Source organism: Bos indicus, chromosome 13 (genome assembly GCF_029378745.1).
Source record: "Bos indicus isolate NIAB-ARS_2022 breed Sahiwal x Tharparkar chromosome 13, NIAB-ARS_B.indTharparkar_mat_pri_1.0, whole genome shotgun sequence".
NCBI classification, from domain to species: domain Eukaryota; kingdom Metazoa; phylum Chordata; class Mammalia; order Artiodactyla; family Bovidae; genus Bos; species Bos indicus.
In genome coordinates, this window is record NC_091772.1 from 39,731,683 (window position 1) to 39,748,419 (window position 16,737).

The following is a 16,737-nucleotide window of genomic DNA, read 5'->3' on the forward strand; positions in this document are numbered from 1 at the left end:
AAAGAATCTAGATTCTTCTTAATCATGGCATATCTGATGAGCAGCCTGGGAATGTTGAACTAGAAAGGGACACACCATCAACTTCTAGTTATCAGGAAGCGTTCCCCAGGGGCCACTAGAGTGTGCAGCAAAGAGATGAGAAGGGCTGAACCAGAGCCGTTGACTGCAAATGAACTTGGGAGATATTTTGGAGAATTAATGGAACCTGATATTTTACTGCATATGGGGAAGGAGGGTTGTGGAAGAGGGAAGCCTCAAGGGTGTGTTCAGAATCCAGGTGGATGGTGGAACCATCTTGCCAGATAGAAATAAAAAGCGTGAATGAATCATTTGCTGGAGACGCTGTGAATTCTGATTTGGACAAGTTCAGTCTGACCTTCCTGGAAAGCCCTTGAGTGGATACAGAGCATCCAGGCAGCAACAGGTGCTTCTGAGGTTGGATGGAAAGGTGACCTCCCAAAGGACGTTCTCACCCTAACCCCTGGAATGAGTAAATGCTACCTTCATTTTGGCAAAAGGTCTTCCTCAATGTGATGAAGGATCTGGAGATGAGATTTATCCTGAAAGAGGGAGCCTGGCCCTGCTAACACCTTGACTTCTGCCCAGAGATACTGATTTTGGATTTCTGGCTTCCAGAACTCTGGAAGAATACATTTCTGTTGTTTTAAGCCACCATGTGAGTGGACATTTGTCACAGTAGCCACAGGAAACTAACACAATTATAAAGAAGACCAAAGGGCTGGAAGCAAAGCAAGGAAGGAAACAGGTCAGGAAGTAAGGACACCCTCATTCTTCAGCAGTCCGCGAACGCATTGTCTGCTCGTCTCCATCTTCTTACTGTCTTGAGGCTGCTTATTATCCTTTAGATCTCAGTTTACACGTCCAATGGGCTTCCCTGATGGCTCAGATAGTAAAGAGTCCACCTGCAATGCAGGAGACCTGGGTTCGATTCCTGGATTGGGAAGATCCCCCAGAGAAGGGAATTGCAACCCACTCCAGTATTCTTGCCTGGAGAATCCCACGGATAGAGGAGCGTGGTGGACTACCAGTCCATGGGGTCACAAAAAGTCGGACACAGCTGAGACACTAACACTTTCTCTTTCACTTTACGTACACAATAGGACATTGCTCAAACTGAAGCAGCTCCCAGGCCCTTGTTTTCTACACACCATCTAGCACATCTTAGTATTTCTTCTTCTCTTACTGACTTTATTTGGAAGGGCAAGTTAGTCTCATTCGCTGCTGAATCTTCAACGCCTAGTTTGTTAATGTGCACCAGGTGGTAGGTATAAAATATAAAATTTTAAATGAATGAATGAATAAATAAGTGAACAATATGCTTTGTTCATACCTCTGCTTTAGCAACTTGCATACTGCAAGGTAGTTGGGAGTGTATGTGGGGGGGTTATGAGTGTGTGCACGCACACCCACCTACCTGATCACTTGTGAGCCTCTTAGAGTGAGGACTACCTCTGTCTGGATTTTGCGTACTGCTGGGTACCTCATGTGACTGCAACTCTTCGTTCTCCACTCAACTTCAGTTGAATGAATGTTTTAACTTGAACCTTTAAGTTTTCCTCTTCTTAAAGGTGAGGGCTTAAATTCATTTGTCAGTCTTTTCTGAAATCAGCCATAATATTAAAATACTAAACAAAATAACCGTTTTGTAATATTCTGAAATGAAATTACCCTTATAATTAGACATTTTTGGGAAGATCTTAATTGAGTTAATGCATGAAACTCTCCTCCTTTAAAAAGTTAGGATAATGCAGTTAGAGTTGAATTCCCTTGGATCAATGTCCCAGCCTGGTTCTCCCTCTCAATTCCCAGAAATGGCCATTGTTATAACGTTAGTAGGCATCCATCCAGACTTCTTTTTATACTTTCATATGAAGTCCTTGTGTTCATCGGAAAAAATTCTACCATTTCGTGGCAGTGTTTTTTTTACATAAATGGCACCTTTTGGGTTTGCGAAGTTCTGAAATTTGCTTCTTCACTCAGCTCTTTGAGATCTAATAATGTCGATAAGCTTAGGTCTGGGACGCTCCTTTTATCTTTTGAATAGGATTTCACTCTATGAAATGTGCCACACTTGTCCTCAGATGGACGCAAATTGTTTCCACTATTTCATATTGCAAACCATGCTGCAGTAAGTATTCTCGCACACGTCGTCTTGGGCCCCTTGCGAGCGTTTTTACAGGCTGTGTTCCCAGAATTGCTCTCGCCGGCTTGGAAATATACCAAGCATGGCCACAACAGTGGCCTTCCTCCCGAGCCTCTCCTAGTTCTCCAGGATTTGTTGGCACGTTTAACTTTTGCCAGTATGATAGCTGTGAAAGGAGATATCATTGTTTAAACTTCATTTCTCTGACTGTTATTGAGGTTGGACACGTTTTATGTGTTTATTGGTCATTTGCATCTCCTGTCCATTCATTTTCTTTGCCTATTGGTTTTTTCTCTTCCCCTAGACTTCAGTTCTTGGTGTATTATGTGTGTTGCAAATATTTACTCTGTGTATCTACTTATTTAAGAAACACTTTAGGGTTCTTTTGATAAAACTTTTAAATTGTGATGGGGTCAAGTATGTCAATATTTTTCTTTTATGACTTCTGACTTCTACATTTAAAAGGAAAGATTTGTCCATCCCTAAAATAATAGAGAGATTCTCTTATATTTTCTTCTCATAATTTAAAAGTATTACAAAAAACTTTAAGCTGTTAATGTATCTGTGAACGATCTTTGTGTATTATATGAAATAGGGACCCAAATTAATTCTTTTCCCATTTGATTAGCACTGTTTATTGTATTGTTTATTCTTCCCCACCAATGCTACCTTTACTGTGTATGAACGTTTAGGCTCTTTTTTGGATTCCGTTCTGTTCTGTTCCTGCACCCAATAACCTGCTGTTTTAATAACTATGGCTTTATAATATGTCTTAATATTCGTTAGAAAATTTCAACTCTTTTTTCTTATTCCTTAAAATTTTGTTGACTAACTCTCTTCCATTACTCTTTTAGAATCACTTTATTTCATTTCACAAAGAGAAAAATCTTGTAGGATTTTTGATTATTATTTTTTTTTAAGTTAAAAACCACCAAATTGTATACTGTTACTTTTTCCCAAAGCCTTCAAAATGTATTATTTAACTTTCCCTATGTATTTTTCCTGTTAAATAAAGGACTTCCCTGATAGCTCAGTTGGTAAAGAATCCACCTACAATTCAGGAGACCCCAATTCGATTCCTGAGTCAGGAAGATCCACTGGAGAAGTGATAGGCTATCCACTCCAGTATTCTTGGGCTTCCCTTGGGGCTCAGCTGGTAAAGACTCCACCTGCAGTGCAGGAGGCCTGGGTTCAATCCCTGGGTTGGGAAGATACCCTGGAGAAGGGAAAGGCTACCCACTCTAGTATTCTGGCCTGGAGAATTCTATGGACTGTATAATCCATGGGGTCGCAAAGAGTCGGACACAATGGAGTTACTTTCACGTATTTTTCCTGTTAGTTAAAGAGCAGGGCAGAACCAGGTCTGGTGGGACCTCGGGTTTATACAGTTTGGGAAGTCTCTTTAAGAAAAAGAATACAAAGTTAGGAATGCAATAGTGGGTACTGTCCCTCGGGATGATAATGTGATGTTTTATTCATATCATGGTAAGCCCTCTTCAGATAGCCCCTTCTCAGTCCCACTCAGAGAGAAAGTGCCAGCAAACGGTACCTTCCCTCCCCCTAGAATAAAGCCCTGGTTCGTGACTTCCAAGCTACTTAGGTGATGTAAGCAAATAGAATAACAATTAAATTTGCAGCCTCAGTTGTGTTTCTAGCTGCGTGTCATATAAAACCACTGCCTGACTTTCCCCGGGACAGCACCTCACGTCTGAGGATCTCAGGGCACATTAAGCACATTAACTAATTAAACCCCACAAAACCCCAGAGACACGGGAAGGAGAGACGTGGCCTCACCTCGCCCAGTTCTAAAATGCAGCCACCTCTGGGGACGAGCACGGCAGCTGCTTCGGAAAAAGCGGCAGCACCCATGACACTTGAGCCCAGACAATTAGTCGTTGTCATTGGCAATTGTCTTGTGAGCATTAGCCTGTCAGACAGTGAGAGCTCCAGGATTAATTGTTGACTGCAGATCTAATCCAGTCCCTGAAATTTCTGGCTTTTTAGTAATTTTGTCCTAATTAAAATGGGCTTCCTTGGTGGCTCAGGTAGTAAAGAGTCCTCCCGCAATGCAGGAGATCCAGGTTCGATTTGTGGGTGGGGAAGATACCCTGGAGAAGGGAATGGCAGCCCACTCCAGTATTTTTGCCTGGAGAATCCCATGACAGGGGAGCTTGGTGGGCTACAGTCCATCAGGTTGCAAAGAGTCAGACACAACCAAGTGACTAAACAACAACAAACAATATATATGTATGTGTGTGTGTGTGTGTGTGTGTGTGTGTGTGTGTGTGTGTGAAAGTGAAAGTTGCTCAGTCATGTCTGATTCTTTGCAACCCCATGGACCGTATAGTCCATGGAATTCTCTAGGCAAGAATACTGGAGTGGGTAGCTCCAGCCGCTACTTTTAAGGGGTGTATTGGCTGGGCAGCAGGTGAGGGAAATCTCTGGGCTCTGGAAATCTTAGTATTCATTTAAGTGATTGTTACATGGGAATCGATACATATAGAGATTCATGTGGACTCTACTGCACACAAGTTGTATCACCCCAACAAGCTAAATTCACCTAAATAGCCCTCTATTCTTGCCAGCCTGAGAACACTGGAAATGCTGTACAGATGACTGGAAAGTTCTGCAAGGAGCAGGGTGTTTCCAGGTGCTAGGGACACGCTAGGGTTCATTGTCCCCAAAGCATCTTTCTTCACAGCAGGGATTCTGAGTCCCTTGTCCTCTCTCCTGTCACTTGCTCTCCACGTAGAAGAGCTTCTCACTCTGCTGGGGTGACATTCTCTCTTGGTAACTTCAACATCATGTACCTCTTCATCTCTCCCCTTCCACCTCTCTGGGCATCTGACTTTTCTCTTACTTAGAATTTCATTCTATTTCATTCGTCTGCGTCTTTGCCCGAAGCAGTGTGTAGGGTGTGAGCCAGTGCGTATGCGGGGTCTAGAGGTAATCTGCAGGACCCGTTGACGCTGGCTGCTGCTGGAGGAACCAGATGCAGTGTGAGAGGGGGGCACAGAGAGGGTCGCAGCCTCTGGCCCCATCCCGTCTGCTGTGATGCTTAGAAACGGGAAGATGGGGCAGCAGGGCACACCGGCAGCCCAGTGTCTGGGGCCTCCTGCAGGCCTAAGGTCCCTCCTGTGTCTGTGTGGACAGTTCTTGGGAGGGGCAGCCCCCAGGCTGGAAGGAGCTGAGGCCCAGAGGCTGCGAGCAGGGGTTAGGGCTGAGTGCCTCCGTGGAGCAGACACAGAGGGAGCAAGAGAGGATGGGGTGGGGAGCGGGGAAAGGGGGAGAGATGGTGGAAGAGGAGAGATGCAGGGGGTGAAGGGCTGGGGTTGGGGAGAGAAAGACAGGAAGAGAGACAGGAATAAAGGAAAGAGCAGAAGGAAGAGGAAGGAAAGGAGGGGAATAGCTTTTTAGACACATGGGAAAACTTCTTTTCTGCTCTATTTTTTGGTGAACACTGCATATATGAACACCACCCTGATTATTGACTTTCCACAACATATTAAAGTGATAATGTAAGCTCAGCTCTGGTTCTTGCTTAGAAAGTATAAATGTGAGTTTCATGGCTGCTTTCAGATGCCTGTTCACAGTATTTCCACGTAGAGAGAAAGCAGCCCTGGGCTCATTTGTGTCCTGAGGGCACAGACACAGCCGACTGCGGTCTAATTCCCCATTCCATCTTAAAATCACTTGAAAGCCTGCCATCCAAGAGGGTGATAACCAGTTGCTTACAAACCTCAAAGGGGCTCCCATGAAAGAGTCTCAGAGCTTAGTCACTGGCAGCCCACCAGGCCCACCCTGGCCTCAGTTTATCCCCGAAGCTCCTGCAGGGCTGGTTACCACTGGATCCCATCGTGTGAACGTGGCACAGAGAACTCAGAGTCCAGGTGGGCTGCACAGACCTGTTCCTCCCCACCTCCTCGCAGTGCTGCCCCCAGTGATTGGATCCTTCAGATATGCTGCAGTTTAGAAACACACGACCACGCTGCCACCAGTGTCCTGTGCTCTGTGGACGTCGATCATATCTTTTCTGTCCTTGTGTCACTTTTTCTCCCAAAGACTCCCAGCTCGAGAACAGCAGCGAGGAATCCCAGAAAATAGTCAAGGAGCCGCAGGAAGCTGTGTCACTGGAGACCAGGGAGAGCATCCAGGTAAAGGAGATGATCCGCCCAGCCGGGCCTGGGGCTGCTGCACCGTCAGGTCAGGCATGCTCCTGGTGCTGGAGTGACTCCTGAGCGGGGAAAGGCCTCCCTGGCACTCAGAGCTGGGGACCAGGGCAGGGGCGATTCGGCTGTATGTTCGTAGGACATCAGAATATTGCAACACCTTCAAGAGTTCAGCTCAGGGTGGAATTCCACCCCTTCTCCCCCTGCCTCCTCACTCTTTCCTGGTTTCAGGAGGCTGATATGGATAAAGCCAGTAGAAAACACACCTTGTCCACAGACTCCAGTGAGGCAGCGTCTTCTCCCTGCCTGACTGGGCCCCTCAGGCTGTAGAAGCACCTGCCACAGCTCCCTGGCCTGCCTTCAGCAGGATCCCTCTCCACCCCACCCTCACCTCCTGCTCTGCTAGTGCTGCTGCCCTGACCATTTGTTCAGTCGCAAAGTCCTGTCTGACTCCTCGTGGCTCCATGGACTGCAGCATGCCAGACTTCCCTGTCCCTCACCATCTCCTGGAGTTTGCCCAAGTTCATGTCCATTGCATCGGTGATGCCATCCAACCACTTCATCCTCTGTCACCCTCTTCTCCTTCTGCCCCTTCCCAGCATCAGGGTCTTTTCCAATGAGTCAGCTCTTTGCATCAGGTGGCCAAAGTTTTGGAGCTTCAGTTTCCACATCAGTCCTTCCAATGAGTATTCAGGCTTGATTTCCTTTAAGATTGACTGGCTTGATCTCCTTGCAGTCCAAGGGACTCTCTAGAGTCTACAGGGAAGCAAACCCCACACTGAAGGAGGCACAATCAGCCCTATCATACAGGACATAGGATTTGGGGGGATGGGCTGGGGATCCAGCCATCATTCTAGCTCTGCCACCCTCTGACCACTGATTATTCCTAGAAATAGAAACGCCCATATAGATTGGGCTCTGGGTCCTCATCTACTCCTGCAAGACCTCGGGGCAAGTCCCTGTGTCCTCTGAAACAAGCCTCACCAAAGAGGTGGGGAGAATGAACAGGCTTACCTCTGGCTACCATGAGCAGCCCAGCCCTGCATCAGCACTGCGTGTGGCCAGGGTCCCAGCACGTGTTTCATGGCCTGGGCCCTTCTGCTTCTGGTCCTCCTGACTCTTCCATCTATGTGAAACCAGAATAGGGGCTGGGGCAGTGTCATTGCTTCCCGGCCTCCAGCCCCCAACCGCCCCCTTACCCCCACTTTTTTCTCCTTTCCAGTCTTGTACAAAATAACGTTCCCCCTGCCCATCAGCTCATGCGAAGAAGATCATGGGAAGAAAAGGAGGTAGGGAGGACCTTTATCTCACTGCTGGGCCACCTGGCTCACCCTGCCTTCATTGCCTCTATGAAGAGTGCCTTCCTGTACCACAGACCACAATAGGACCCAACCTGTAGCTGGGTGGTGTTGTGTTTTGAAGACTGATTTTGTCTCTGCACAGAGGTTGAACACACATAACTGCTGAACTCTCTGTTAGGGACTAAGGGTGCTCATGGGGCTAAAACACAACCTCAGCCTTCGGGAGATGGTACTCCATGGGAAGAGGAAGGCCTACTAGTTCAGGATATGGAAATGAGGGTGGAAAACCATGCAGGAGAGGGCCCTGAAGGACCTCTGAAGCTTTTAAAGAAGGTTGTATGCCATGGACTAGAGTGTGGGAGAGGAAGCTGATGAATGGAAGTGATAAAAAGAACTCAGTAAGAGGTATTTCTGCTTCCGGCAAAGATGGAGATAGAGACTAGATTTACTTCCCTGCCTGAAAAACATTGCCAACGTATATGAAGTAAGTTTTAAGACTCTGCTCATCAGATAACAAAGGAGAGTGATGCTTAAGAGGTGGGAAACAACTCTGTTGAGCCCTCTGACTGTGCTGGCCTCCTGCCTTGAGAGAGTTCCTGGCCATAGCACAGGGCAGGAGGAACGTAGGTGTGCGTGCGTGCTGAGTCACTTCAGCCGTGTCCAACTCTTTGTGACCCTATGGACTGCAGCCTGCCAGGCTTCTCTAAATTAAAAAAAAAAGTTACAAATCAAATTCAGAAAGTTATATCTAATAAGCCTACAAAGAGGTAAAGTGGAATTATAAAAATATACAATTAATCCAAGAGACAGCAAAGAAATTTTTTTAAAAAAGGAAAGAGGGAATAAAGAACAGATAGGACAAATAGAAAACAAACAGCAAGATGACGGACTTAATCCTACACACATTAATAATTGCATGAAATGTAAAATGGTCTTTGTGTTGTTGTACATATCCCAATTAAAGAACACGTAAAGCAGATATAGATTCAATTAAAAAGCAAGACAGTTATATGTGGGTCACAAACATGCACTTTGAGTGGACAGAATAGGTTCAAATGAAAAGCATGCATGTAGACACACCATGGTAACACTGATCAAAAGAAAGCTAGAGAAGCTTCATTCATTTCAGACCAAGTGGATTTCAGAGGAGGGAATATTACCAGGGACAACGAAAGTCAAGAGGACATAACAGTCAAATATTTATGTACCTAATTGTAGAACTTCACAAAACACAAACTGATAGAACTGCAAAGACAAATGAATAAATAAGCAACTATATTTGATGACCTCAGCGTCCCTCCCTTGATCACAGATAGAATAAGTAGACAGAAAATTGATAGGAGTGTGGAAGATTTTAAGAGCGCTATTGACAATAAGACCTGATTTGCACTTAATAGAACACTCTACCCAATTTGACCCAATTCGCACTTAATAGAGCACACGACCCAGTAGATACATCTTCCCACATACATGTGGAATATTTCCCAAGTTAGATCATATTCCAAGCTAGAAAATAAGTCTCAAGATAATTAAAGGATTCAAGTCATCTAAAGTATGATCTTTCTCAACAGACAACATTACAGGAAAATAAAACCAGATCAATAGCTCTCATGAACATTGATGGAAAAATTCAAATAGAAATCTTGTATTGAATCTGTGTATTAAAAGGACAATACATCATGACCAAGCAGGGTTTATTCTGGGTTACAAGGTTAGAAATACAATTATAAGAAGATCAATGAAAGTAATTCACCATATTAACATTCTAAAAAGGATTACCTGTATGATTATCTCTTAAATATTGGAAAGGTATTTGAAAATTCACATTCATTCCTCATAAAACTCTCAGAAAACTAGGAATAGAAGTTCTTCAATTTGATAGAGGTTATTTTTGAAAAGCATGTGGCTAGCATCATCCTTAATGGTAAAAGGATGACCTTTTCCACCAAGGTCAGGAACAAGAATGTGTGTTCTCACCACTTCTATTCATAATTATTCTGGAGGTTCAAGCTGGTGAAAAAAGACAAGAAAATACTTTAAAAGCATCTAGATTGGAAAGGAAGGATTAAAACTGTCTTCAATTTGCGGATAACATAGTCATCTAGCGGAGAAGGTGATGGCACCCCACCCCAGGACTCTTGCCTGGAAAATCCCACAGATGGAGGAGCCTGGTGGGCTGCAGTCCATGGGGTCGCTAAGAGTCAAACATGACTGAGCGACTTCACTTTTTTCACTTTCATGCATTGGAGAAGGAAATGGCAACCCACTCCAGTGTTCTTGCCTGGAGAATCCCAGGGACAGGGGAGCCTGGTGGGCTGCCGTCTATGGAGTCGCACAGAGTTGAACATGACTGGAGCAACTTAGCAGCAGCAGCAGCAGCATTGTCATCTAGAATCTATAAAACAGCTATAGAACTAATAAGTAATTTAATAAACTGCTAAATATATACAAAACTAATAGGCAAAGTTCAGTTTTATCTATGCATAAGAGTAATGAACAATGAGGAATTTAAATAAATACTATTTATAATACAGCATGCTCAGTCGCATCTGACTCTTTGTAGCCCCATGGACTGTACCCGGCCAAGCTCCTCTGTCCATGGAATTTTCTAGGCAAGAATACTGGAGTGGGTTGCTATTTCCTTCTCCAGGAGATCTTCCTGACCCAGGGATTGGACCTGTGCCTCTTGGGTCTCCTGCATCCGCAGGCAAATTCATTGCCACTGCACTACCTGGAAGCCCTTACAGTAGTACAAATACACAAAACACATGAATCTGACAAAAGATGTTTAAAACCTGTATACTAAAAACTACAAAACATTTATGAGAGAAATGAAATAAGACCTAAATAGGTGGAGAAATATCTCCCATACATAATTTTGAGGACTCGGTATTTTCAAGATGTCAGTTGATCAATGAAATCTCAAGCCAAAACTAATTTTTGTTGTTGTTGTTGTTCAGTCACTAAGTTGTGTTTGACTCTTTGTGACCCCATGTACTGTAGCACACCAGGCTTCCCTGTCCTTCACTATCTCCTAGAGTTTGTTCAGATTCATGTCCATTGAGTCGGTAATGCCACCCAACCATCTCATCCTCTGTTGTCCCTTTCTCCTCTTGCCCTCAATCTTTCCCAGCCTCAGGGTCTTTTCCAATGAGTTGGTAGTTTGCATCAGGTGGCCAAAGTATTGGTGCTTCAGCATCAGTCCTTCTAGTGAATATTCAAACTAGTCAATTCCTTTAGGATTGACTAGTTTGATCTCCTTGCAGTCCAAGGGACTCTGAAGAGTCTTCTTCAGCACAATTCGAAAGCATCAATTCTTTAGCACTCAGCCTTCTTTGTGGTCCAACTCTTACATCCATACATGACTGTTGGAAAAACCATAGCTTTGACTGTATGGATCTTTGTTGGCAAAGTGATGTCTCTGCTTTTTAATATGCTATCTAGGTTTGTCATAGCTTTCCTTCAAAGGAGCAAGCATCTTTTAATTTCATGGTTGCAGTCAATGCCTTTGATTTTGGAGCCCAAGTGAAATGAAAACTAATTTCAAAATTCAGATGAAATTGAGAAGGACCTAGCACAGCCAAAGCAACTATGGGAAGGGAACAAGCTGTAGGACTAATGCTGCTGATTTCAAGATTTATTATAAGGTTCTTGTAACTGAGTTAGTGTGGTAATGATGTCAAGGTTAATAATAGATGGATCAAACAGAACAGATAATCCAGAAGTAGACTCAGCATACGATCTACACTGACGAAGCAGATCATTGTTTTCCTATGGTTGGCAGAGTGGCCCCGGGTTGTGGGGAGAGGCATGTGGAAACATACCACTTTTTACTGTGACGATATTTTTATGGGCACCTATATAGGCTTCCCCAGTGGCTCAGTGGGTAAAGAAATCCGCCTGCAATGCAGGATACACAGGAAACACGGGTTCAATGCCTGCTTTGGGAAAATCCCCTGGAGGAGGAAATGGCAACCCATTCCAGTATTCTTGCCTGAAACATCCCATGGACAGAGGAGCCTGGCAGGCTACAGTCCATAGTGTTGCAAAGTCAGACACGACTGAAGTGACTGAGCATACAGAGCAGTTAAAAACCCTAGTGCAGCTTTCAAATTATATAGAAAAATGAGAGTGAAGGAAGGATAAATATTAATAACATCTGCAGAGAGTTGGGAGGTAACTGAGCATCTCTCCATCCACGTGTCCTGACTGTATCCTCAGACAATCAGATGAGGCTTACTTTGTGAAAGTCACATGGCTGGTAAGCAGCGAGGCCAGGATTTGACCAGAACTCAGGCTCTGAACCACTGCAGGTATTGATTAATTCTCATGTCTTGCCTTTGTCATTTGCAGAGAAAAGGCACAGAAGCTGCAGTGGAGGAAGCTTTGTCACCAGTCACAAGTGAGAACACTGGTGAAGTGGAGGTAAGGCTTTCGAGGCCACTGGAGTGGTTTGTGCTACCCCCCACCCCCATGCAGCTCACTCTTCTCCACCTGCACCCCTATGCCCTGTCCTTCCCCCGGCCTCCCACCTCCCTCTCCCAGTTCAGAGCTGCCTCCTTCCTTAGGACCTGCTCTGCAGGTCACCCTTGATGACCCTTATTCCACTGAGATTAGGCCTCTTATTCTGTCTCCCTCAAACAGCTTGGTCCTAGAAGTTATACTTTCTACTTTGATAATTTGCAACCATTTCAGTAGATAGAATCTTTTTCCTCTTCCCATTGTCTAGAGAAGAGGCTCCTGATTTTCTTTATAAGTTTTTAGTGCTAATAATGATTTTAACTTTTATTATACTATACACACAAGGGGCTTCGCTGGTAGCTCAGATGTTAAAAGAATCTGCCTGCCACACAGGAGACCCAGGTTCAGTCCCTGGGTTGGGAAGATCCCCTGGAGAAAGGAATGGAGAATTCCTGAAGAATTCCATGAATCCAGGTGGACTACAGTCCATAGGGTCACAAAGAGTTGGATGTGACTTAGTGACTGACACTTTCACTTTCAACATTTCCTCAATGATGCAGTTAAAACATGGAGCCTGTATCAAAGGCCAGCCGAGACCATTCATTTTCTGACCTTCCCAGGAAAACTGGTTCCCAGCCTTACGAGTTTTGAAATCTCATTATGAACATCTCCTTAAAGCCAGGCCTGGCTCGGGATGGTTCATCTCAGGTGAGGCAGTCACATCTGTCCCAGGAACAGTGTCATGTACAGACAAGGCAACCACTAGCCATTAAGTTGCAGAGAATGAATGGGTTTCCCAGTTGGGTTTGTCCTCTCTCCTTGTTGCAGGACTCAGAAAAACTCAGTCAAGTGAGCAGTATGGTTTACATGGGTTACTACATCAGCCATAGGAGCTCATTGTCCGTCTCTCTGCCTGAGGACACCAGCAGTTTCCGCCCCATCTACAAGGGCGCCTCCACTGCCTTCTGCATCCAGCTGTTTTTTATAGACGAGAAGTACGAAGCAAGGCAAGTCCCGGTCCCCAGCTTGTCTGCCGTGGAGAGAGCTTCTTCTGGCCTTGCTCGCCCAATACTTTCATCTCACAGAGTCAGGGGTTTCCAAGCCTGGCTTCCCGTCCTCATTTCTGGGGAGTTTTTTTTTAAAACTACAGATTCCTAGTCCCCATTTCCGGACTCCAGCCCGTGAAATTCCAGGCTGCCCAGGCTCTGTGAGATCATACCTTCCCAAGCCACGTGCTACTCCTCATTCTCTAGAGTTTGCATTCTGGGGAGACTTCGGGTTTAGTTTGTCTAGAATCTTTTAGTTGCAAGTGACAGAAAATCCAACTGAAACTGGCTTTGGAAACATGAACAAAAACTGCCACATAGAAGAAAGCATAATCCATTGGAGGGACTGATTTTCGGTGTGGCTTGACCTGGGATTTGGATAACTCAGTCACAGACCAAGCTTCTCTCTACCCTTTGGCTCTGCCAGTCCCATCTTCAGAGGAGTGTCCCCACCTGGGGCCACAAGACGTGGCCTCAGCGTTGCACTACAGCCAGTGAGGAGGACAGTGTGGTTTGGGCCCCCTCTCGAAGCTCCATTGGGCCTGGTTGGACTGTGTGCTCTTTCCTAAGCTGATGGCTGGGGCCAATACGTGAGGACAGCTTTGTCACTTTCCTCATGCTCCCCACTGACTCGGGGCTGGAGTCTCAATCTGAGATGGGGTTAATGGGACACCAAACAACAATCCAGGCTGGCTGCTGGAAGGAGGAGGCCCGGTGCTGGGCAGACAATCCCGTGTCCACTGCTTGCTGCCCCCTGAAGTCTGGATGTGGACCCCTGCCTTCCATTCCTGAGAGTCCATAGCCCCTTTGGGGTGCCCGCCCACTCCACATTCTGTCCATAGAACAGTGTTGAAGAAGGAACGATTAGCACATTTTCATAGACTGGAAGGTTCTGGAGTATCTTTGAGATGACCAAGATTGCCACTGGCTACTCCCTTCTTAGAGGGTGTGTTTAATTACATCCCATTCTCCCAGCCTTGCTTAGAACCGTGCTTTAACTTGGACTTTTTTTCCTCTTGGGTTTTCAATTTCTTTGAAATTGCAATTCAACTGAAAGATTAAAAGGGGAAACCTTTTTATTCTAATTATATTACAGACATCTAAAAAGCCTGTAAAAAACCCTTCTAGATCTGTTGCGTATATTTATTTTCCCTTGCTCATGATAAGATAAGAAATATGCTTTTTGAATTTTCAAACAGAAATTCGATGACCCATTATGGTTCGCCTACAAATAGGCATCTGCCGCTGGTCAGAAAATCTTTTGCATATAAAAAAGAAAAAGATCAGAGTAGCTTAGAATATACCCATGTCTCCCCACAGCTCCTCCAGAAAGGAAGGGAGGGATCCTGTTCACAAAAGGACTGTCTTGCTTTTTGAATGTGTAGAGACTATTAATTGCCATAATAGTATCTTGAATATAGGCAAATGCTTTATTACTGACATTTGAAGCTTCTGACTTCTGCAGTTGATTACTGTCAGCTCGACACACATTCTGAGTAGTGACTGGCTAATCCTTGCCTAAGGGGGTGAGAGCCATACATCTCTTGGAAGGTACACGGATGCTGCATTTGCTTGGAGGTCAGTGACAGTTCTTATTGTCTGTTTACAGGTCACTGGACTTTATGAATTTTGTTTTCCATCTTTTCCATGTAAGTACATGTTGAATTTTGAGTAATATAATTGGTTTTATAAGCTAGAAAAGTTATAGAGAAGTAAGATACCATACTCATTATCCAAACATATCTGATATGAATATTGAGGTGGGACCGCTTCTCTGTTCTGAAAAAAAAAGGGCGAATAATACATCATGAACTTTTCAAAGTAGGAAAAATTGTCATTCTCAATAATTTTTCAGTCATGCTGTTTTAACATTCTTTCAATGCATAACTTCTTTTAGAGAGTATTTCGCTGGTATTTTACTATCAATAGAACCAAATCATGGACAGAATGCTGGTAGCATCTGAAAATGTCAGGAGTTACAGTGAAGTTAGTCTTTTGTATTTCTGTATAGTGTGTGTTGGCTAAAAGATTTCCGACACCAGTATACTGCGTTTCTGAGGGTAAGAAGGTGGGAACTTGAGGTCGGGCTTCTGGTTGGCATCACCTGACACGTGGGAGTCACTTGACCCTCTACTGTTGGTTGGTGATGACCCCAAGCAGACGCCCAAGTGCAAACAAGATTCTCTGTCTCAGGGTGTCTGGGCTGCCACTTCCATTTTTGCTTCACGGTTGTCAAGGGATAGAAATTCTGACCAACCTCTTGTTACCTTATTGGAGGGAAGAGAGTAGGGAAGGAAGACAATTTAGTTTCCTCCACTGGATTTTTATGGCTTTTTTCGAGGCTGGCCTGTCAGTTAAGTCAGGTCAACAACCACACTTCTTCAGTCAGCTAATATAGGCAAGATGTCTATTGTTTTATTTTTCCTTGATGCTCTTTATACTGAGGCTAAAAAACCAAAGAGGCTTTAATTCTGTTGCATGAAAGCTATGTGATCATAGATTGTATCTCCTCATTTTGTTAAGATCATGAAGCCTTGGTGCTGATGTTCTCCATCATAATTTTTTTTAAATTAATTTTAAGGCATTTTGAAACTCGGAAACCTCTGTAGTGACCCTGAGAGAGGATTTGCAAAGCTGGCTTCCCTCAGAGATGCCCCAAAGTAAATTCACTAAGTTCACTTCATTGCTATTTTAAAGTCCATGCAAAGACAGGTCTTCGGTATTATGACAAAATGGCTTTAAAACCATAAAAGACATGTTTACTTTTTATTTATTTATTTTTTGGCTCTTCCAGGTGGCATATGGGATCTTAGTTCCCTCGCCAGGAATCAAACCCACACCCACTACAGTGGACCCCTATGGGATCTTGACCACTGGATAGCCAGAGAACTCTGACGTGTTTACTTTTTAATTATTTCAGGATCTGGGAGACAGGAGCAAAATATCATCATTACTTCATCCTTAATCCTTCCCATCCACCATAAAGCAATTCATTAATGTCTCCTCCTCCCAGAGGAAGCCCCTGGGACGTGGCACTCAGTCCTTTTTTTCAGCTAGAGTATTTCGACAACTTGACTCACAAGTTCCCCAGAAGGAGCTGTTATTTTGCTAGAAGGAGGATAAGGTCAGAGAGTGACTCACTCCTTTGAGTTGCACGCGTGTCCCCAAGGTTTTGGATTAGCTCAGGCAATGCCTTCACAGGGTTCAGCAGGAGGCGAGATCCCACAGGGACAAATTAGCTCTGGGAAGAGCAAGCTGCTCTGCAGGCGCCTGGCAGAGGTTCTTGGGGGACGTGCGGAGCAGAGACAGTCCACAGCAGCACTGTCCCACAGACACCAAGTTCCAAATGTTCCAGCAGATACATTTTTTTTTTTAATTTAAATTTATTTATTTTTGATTGGAGGATAATTGCTTTACCGTATTGTGTTGGTTTCTGCCATACATCCACATGAATCAGCAATGGCTATATGTATGCCCCTCCCTCATGAACCTCCCTACCCCCTCCCACTCCAGCCCCCTGCTCTGCGTTGTCACAGAGCACCGGATTTGAGCTCCCTGAGTCATACAACAAATTTCCACTGGCTATCTAATTTTAC

General features: G+C 44.6%; 1 protein-coding gene across 5 annotated transcripts in view; it reads left to right on the forward strand.

The window, feature by feature from the left end:
* Positions 1-16,737, forward strand: part of CFAP61 (cilia and flagella associated protein 61) — a 247,992-nt gene that overhangs the window by 62,743 nt on the left and 168,512 nt on the right. For all 5 annotated transcript variants that reach the window (XM_070802104.1, XM_070802105.1, XM_070802106.1 and 2 more), the window contains exons 9-12: positions 6,227-6,318; positions 11,988-12,059; positions 12,924-13,102; positions 14,751-14,790. In XM_070802104.1, coding sequence (XP_070658205.1) covers positions 6,227-6,318; positions 11,988-12,059; positions 12,924-13,102; positions 14,751-14,790 — 383 coding nt within the window. The remainder of the gene's footprint in view (positions 1-6,226; positions 6,319-11,987; positions 12,060-12,923; positions 13,103-14,750; positions 14,791-16,737) is intronic.